Source organism: Apaloderma vittatum, unplaced genomic scaffold (assembly GCF_000703405.1).
Source record: "Apaloderma vittatum isolate BGI_N311 unplaced genomic scaffold, ASM70340v1 scaffold31316, whole genome shotgun sequence".
Classification (NCBI taxonomy): Eukaryota; Metazoa; Chordata; class Aves; order Trogoniformes; family Trogonidae; genus Apaloderma; species Apaloderma vittatum.
The window spans coordinates 16,829-23,817 of NW_009720612.1; the positions used below are offsets into that span (position 1 = coordinate 16,829).

At 41.9% G+C, this 6,989-nt stretch overlaps 1 protein-coding gene across 1 annotated transcript in view; it reads right to left on the minus strand.

Annotated features, from left to right (window-relative positions):
- The window catches only part of LOC104275189 (protein Wnt-5a), an 8,898-nt gene extending 2,029 nt beyond the window's left edge, over positions 1–6,869 (minus strand). The window contains exons 1-3 of the mRNA XM_009871067.1: positions 6,627–6,869; positions 5,229–5,494; positions 137–429 (exon numbers count right to left, since the gene is read on the minus strand). Coding sequence (XP_009869369.1) covers positions 137–429; positions 5,229–5,494; positions 6,627–6,706 — 639 coding nt within the window. The 5' untranslated portion in view covers positions 6,707–6,869. The remainder of the gene's footprint in view (positions 1–136; positions 430–5,228; positions 5,495–6,626) is intronic.
- Between the last annotated feature and the right edge of the window lie 120 nt (positions 6,870–6,989).

The window sequence follows — 6,989 nt, forward strand, 5'->3', positions numbered from 1 at the left end:
TCGTTTGGGCCCTAAAAAAGGAGAAAAGCCACAGTGGATGGCCACCGCCCAGTGCCATACTGTGCCCCCACAGCCCTTCCTGAAGAGGAGGGATGTGGAGGCGGGCAGAGGGACGTGCCATTTCACAGCCACTTACTCTTCTCCCGGCCTCATTGTTGTGCAGGTTCATCATGATGCGGGCGCTCTCGTAGGAACCTCTCTGGTAAACTCTCTCGCGCTCACGCGCATCGACGAACTCCTTGGCGAAGCGGTATCCGTACTCAATGTTGTCTCCGCAGCCGCCCCAAAGCCAGTCCCGGGGCAAGTCCTTGGGCCGCGCCGCTCGGCTGCAGCCACAGGAGGAGAGCTCGCCCTCCCGGCAGGCACGGCTCATGGCGTTGACCACCCCGGCCGCGCTCACCGCGTAGGTGAATGCCGTCTCCCGGCTGCCTGCGCAGAAAGATAAGCGGTGTTAGGGGAGAGCCCACGCATGCCGCTCCCTGCCTGCTGATGAGCTGGGAGGGCAAAGGCTCTCCAGGAGCCACCAAAACTTACTCTTGTCCTAAAAGGTAGAGTAACCCTGAACCATGCTCCTCAAAATGTCTAGGGGAAAAAACCAAAACAGGCAGCGCCAATCCATTAGAGCACACAAAGGTGTTTGTGAAGAGCAGGAGTCACTCCTCACTCGTGCTGGTGGAAGCTTGGAGGAGGGAGTGGGGAAGAGGTGAGTAGGGCTGGAGCATGATGCCAGCAGGGACAAAGCAACTGTGCCTGCGTGTGACGGGTAGAAGGGGAAACAGACTCCCTGTCTTTCAGAAGAAAAGAGATGTTAAGTACAACTCTTCAAAGGCTGGTTCTTAAATTACTACTTCTCAAACATGATTTATGCACTTAACCCGCTTGTTCCAATTTATTTAAAGTTGTAGCGTTTTAGAAAGCCTCCTGGTATCAAAAGAAATGTGCAGCAGAGTAACGCACAACTTTTCAACCTACACATAAGCCAGGCACTTCTGTAGGAGGCTATTTAAAATGAACGACCTGTGCTGTTTAGTATCCACCATTCCAGCTCATGTGAATGTGGCAAGTGAGTCCGTGGACAATCATCTTTACAAATTACAGGAAGAAAAAACCCTTGGCACAAGGCAGCACTAAAGGTTTTCTCCTGCATCTGGTGCCCTTAAATGGAAATTGAAAACCCTGAGTTTGAAACTTTTGGGAGAAAAAGTTACAATACCCACAACGCAAGATATGGCCACGGACCATACTCTTGACAGTATCTAAGCCCACCTTCAAGTATAGCCTGACTTTCCCTATTGCTTTTCCAAGGATGCCACAAATTCTGACTACAACTAGAAAAGCTTTCAAACAAACAAAAAAAAAACAACCCACAACACAAAACTTGAGAGTACAAGTGAAGTTTGGTTTTCATCTTAAGAGAGAGCATCCCACTGGATCTTTTCCAAGAAAGATTCCCAAAATGACTGAGAATAGACTCAAATTTTTTTTTTCTATTTATATGAGTTCAGTTTTATTGCTAATCTTTAGTCCAATCAACAGATCAAGCTAGCTTTTAATATGATTTTCCTTAGGGAACAGCATGGGCCTTTGTAAAATCAGGGCTTTAAGAGGTTGAATTTTGGACATGTTATGTATTAAGGCAGCAACATTTTGAGGCAGAAACTCTTTGTGCAAGACCTACCATAACAGGTCAAATCTAATAGAAGCTTTCAAGCACTTCTGGAACACAAATAATTTGCAGCCTGGTCCGTATTTAACATCAAGATGACACCATGCTCAGAGCAGCTTTGTTAATGCAACAGCTGTCATTCACTGGATTAATTTTAGTAAGAGATGCTGGTTTCAAAAGGGAAAAATCACAAGTCTTATGTTGGGAAATACCAGATTTAAGGAAGATGAGAAGCACTTCGCTCCCTTACTTACAATGGTCTACTCTCATAGACACCTGCTCATGGAAATACTTACATGAATTATGGGTATAAAGGGTTACAAGAGTAGCCTTTTCCGTTAAAAAAGATTTGGCTTCGTGTGGTGACTTACGTCTTGCATTTACTGCAAACTATAGCGGGGGAACCTCATCCAGATTTTAACGTTCCCATTTGTTCTGTAACACACATTTTTGGATTAATTCCCTAAGCAAAATTTCCACTGGATTGAGAGGAAAGAAACGTGGTCTGCTTTGGACCACAGGACTCGCCTCTTCCGTTCCGTTTTATTCTTTTCCATGTTTAGTTAGCTCATGCTTTCACATGGTTCACTAGGCTGTTTATTATAGGATTTAACCTCATAAAACTGCCCTTTTTTGACTTGTTTTCATTATTATCCTGCAGCATATTTTAAAGAACTTACTTTTAGTAGGAAGGAGAAAGAAAAGCTGGGGTACAGAAAGAAGAGTTACCCCTTAAGTTCCTTTCTTGAATATTCAAGCAAATTATAAAATAGCATCAGCTGCTGAAGTAGATGTCAAGTCCCCACAAGCCAACACCGCCTCAAGTCACCGATCCCAGGAACACATTAAGAATGATGGTTCCACATGGATGAGTTACTCTGATTTATTTATTTATTTATTAGACTTTTTAGGCACGACTGTGCTCTCCTTCGCTGTCAAACATAGCTGTCTTTTCCCACAGTCCAGCACTTCTCTCTATTGTAGCCATGGCAAGGAAACACACATTCCAAACACGTTCAAGTCCCCTCTCTCCCATATATATAAAACATAGAAATGGAACTGTTCAATATACACACACTGTAGGAAGCCACCCACAGAGCAAGGGGCTGAGCTTTACACTCGATATGAATAAGTCTGCAAGAACAGAATTTTTTTTTTTTTAAATACCTGAAGGTAAAATACAAAATGTTCTTTGTCTTGTATTTTAAAAGCATTCAACATCGGGCAACAGGCATGAATAAACTGGACCCCAACCACACCAAGCTGTTGGGGGAGGATCCAGTTATTTTATTTTATGTTAGCACTTCTCAGCTGTTTGCAAAACCCAAGCACAGCCAGCCTGGGGCCGGCCACCACGCCAGGAGATGGTGCAGGGCCATGAAGGCAGCAAGGACCATGGCCTGAGCTGGGAACCAGCAGCGAAGGAGAGCAGTAGAGAACAAAAGCCCTAAAATTTTGTAGTTCAGTAAGCCACAGAGCAGTTTCCAAACCCAACGTTAAGTTTATTTGCCCATTAGCTAACTTTGCAGGATAAATCCTAGAAGGAAGACTGTCCATTTACACACTGGGGTAATCACCACACTGGCCACTGGGTGCTTTGCCCGGGCGCTCTCCTGGGGGCAGCCAGGGACAGTACATCATTAGCTCAGACAACAAAATCTGCCCAATCTATGTGCACTCGGATCTTGACTACCATCTTCTCACATCTGTGAGAGGAAGGAGTATCTGACAGTCTCTCACAAGCCAGGGTATGGCAGGCTGAAGGAAAATTGAACCAGGCTCTAAAAGTACATTTTTCCCTTCACTCAGAGCAACAGCAACTGGTCATTACCGAAGGTCAGCATGAAATAATACAACTGTTACCCACAACACCTTTCTTGTTCTCACTGAATACACTCTTTAGGCTCTTTAACTCTGGAATATGGCTATTAACCTTGCTTCCATCTGCAATTAGAATAAGTGGCTTAATTACATGATGAATTGCTGTGTAGACATCAGCTAATACAGTCATATTCAGCAGAAGGGTGCGGCGAAGTTATTTAACTTGAAAGAAACCAACTTTAAATAGTTCTGTCATACTTGGGAGGGCAAGAAACATCTATTCCCTAGACAGACACCACAAATGACGGACCAAATCCTCCACATTTCTTCACATCAATAGTTCTCTTGGGCTAATTTTGACTTGCTTGGATAATAAGCCAGGGCTGAAGGATGAAGGTCTATATTTTAAACAGATTTTTCTTCTGCATTTGTTAGATTATTAGAACAGAACGGTGTACAGAAAAAAAATTTTTTTCATGTTTCATGCGATTTTAGACTTTTGCTTGGATAGGGTAAAAAAAACAAACTCCAAGGGGGGTTAATACTGTGCTTGCAAAAAGCCTAGGGAAGGCTGTTTATCTAAAATCAGCTGTTCCAATTAGGTACTTCCACGCAGCAGATTTTCTTCTATTTGTCTGACAGTCTCCAAATAAAAACTTCTTTTAACAAAAATTAAGACCAAGTGTGAACTGATGTATCCCTTCAACCATAACTGGAGTGAGCCCATTTACAGATAAACTTAGCTCAAGTCTGACCTTAAAACTTTCCTTTTTTTACAGCAAGGCAAAAAACACCAAATTAAAAGCTTTACTTTACATCTCCAACTAAAAAGCACTACTGAGTTTGTCAGTGCACTGATCACTACATAAAAGACCACAACTGTCACCCCGAAAAATAGGTAGTTTTCATTTGCTTGCATAGAATCTGCAATCTGACTTGGGAAAGTCTCACCATGGACCCAGTTCAATAGCACTGGTTAAAATTTTGCCAAGGGTTTTAAAATACGATGGGGTCCTTAAAGGACAGGAAAGGCAGCAGCATACGAGCACTGGAGAAGCACATTGTAAACAGGATCTATAGGGAAAGCGTTGGGTGCCCACCAAATTGTGATAGGATGTTAAACAGGAATCTGTCTCTCTTACCTGCTATGTGATTACATCAAATTTGAGTTACATGGACAATCACATATTTTGCCCTAACAGAACTTATTTCATAAAAATTATCCCACTACATTATCTTTAACATAGACCCATCTTTCTCCAAAAGATGAAAAAAATATCATACCTGGAAATCAGCAAGACAGAATTTCCTATAAATTCTAATAGACAGAGCAGCAATTTTCAGTTAACCTCCAGACCAAGAGCAATTTATTATGTAGCCGCTAACTTTGGAACTAGACATGGACATCTTCGATTTTACAAGATGCTGCTGTTTTTAATTCTCTTAGGTTGACATCGTTTTGTCTCGGGTTTTCCAAAAGGAGATTTCAGGGCTGCATTTTCCTTTCTCCTCTACACCCATATGCAAATACATATTCCTTCTTTTTTTTCCAAGACACATGACTGGACAGTGGTGGGAAATCACCTCCAGCTAAAAATAATTTGTCTCCTTTGCCAACTTTTAAAAACACTTGATTACATACAGTACTCAGTAAGAACCTGGCAAAAGTTTCAAGTGCAGAACAGCATGTGCCATACATATCCTTAGACAAGAGTTTAATCATAAAGATGTTGCTTCCTACCTATCTGCATGACTCTGCCAAAAACAGAGTTGTTGTCCACAGTGCTGCAATTCCATCTTCTATGTCTGAATTGATACTGGCACTCCTTAATGCCCGTCTTTGCACCCTCTCCAATGAACTGCATATGGTCCTGATACAACTGGCAGAGTTTCTTCTGTCCTTGGGAAAGCCCTGCTAGCTGGCTACATAGTGGCTGGGCTCCTATGATATATACTTCTGACATCTGAACAGGGTTCATGGGGTTCATAGGGTTCATTCCTAAAGACCTGCATAAAGAAAGATTTGGATTAATAAATAGAAGACTTGGGGGGGGGGGAAAGAAAAGTCTACAAATCCCAAACAGAACTGTATCTTATACATGAGTATACAACTCCTGTTTTTTCTAACAGGTGAGAAAAAAACCCACTTAAATATGAAAATTCTGTTTTAGACAGCACAGCACAGAAGTTACTAGTTTCCATCCATGTGGTTATCATCGTACATTAGAGACTGAAGTAAGACACAGACTTGCAAGACTTGCAAGCTTACCAACTTAAATGGATATAGTGAAAATAACAGAAGCTCCAAACAACTGCAAGGCCAGAAAAATAAAAAAAGCAAAACTGAAAAAAGCCCCCCAAGCCCAAACTTATTTTAACACATATTTTACATTTAAGTCTAGATTTTTCGATCTGTTCTACTATAAACAAATAGGGAAACCTTTAAAAGCCAGAACTTAGAAACTTGCTACAGACTACTTCTAGCTTCTTCTGAATGAAACACAAAAGCAGAGAGACAAGTATATTCACTGTAAACAAAACCAACTTTGTTTTCTTAATTCTTAAAGTGCTCTTCACATAATACATTTCAACTAAAAAGTGCCCATTAATTAAAAAGGATCATCTGAAACAGCACAGAAACACCTATTTCAAGAACTTCCAAAACTCCACACTATAAAGAAATAGATAATTTGCCAAAGCAGAAATTTAAATGTATTTTTTGGTAACAAAATATATTTATAAACATTTACATTATAGAAAAGTTCAAACCAAAACTCTAGTAGAAGTTTTTTCTTGTAAATCAAGCATTTTCTCTCATATATGCAAAATTTCTAAGGAAGTTGAAATGACTTTTCTAAGAAGACAGGCAACTCTAATAATTTAAGGATGATCAAATCCATAGAGAATCTACTTTACAGCATTCTAAAAACTGAATTTTACAACACGAGACATTGCACACACTTATTTGAGAGACCCGTTCATTTTACTACGCAACATATTACAGCTAAACCAATGCTCCCCCGCTGTCTCGTTCATGAGGTGCTCCCTCAGAGAAAAAGTACATCAGAAGTAAACAGACATTTAATCAAGCAAATCTTGACACCCCCTCTTAAAAATCAAGTCGATACAAGATGCTTACCACCAAGAGCTGGCTTCTATTACAACCTGGGTAAAAGAGGAGAAAACGGCCAGAGCCACTACGAGGTACTGAGAAGCCATTGTACGGCCAACTGTCCCCAAAGCACCTCCTTGGATTAATACTGCGGCGGATTTCTAGAGGGGGGAGAAAAAGGATCAGATTGTTTACTGCTTCTCAGACCATTTTCGAGCATTCGAGTTCCAACATTAACCTGACTCTGACTCGCCTGTCCTTCTCCGCGCCGAGGCGTCGGTGCCAGACGCACACACGTCGCGGCTCCTGCTCCAGCGGGCAAAACCCACCCACGCACTCCCCCAGCCCGGACACCGCCTTCCCGGGGCGGCCGCAGCACCCACCCGCGCC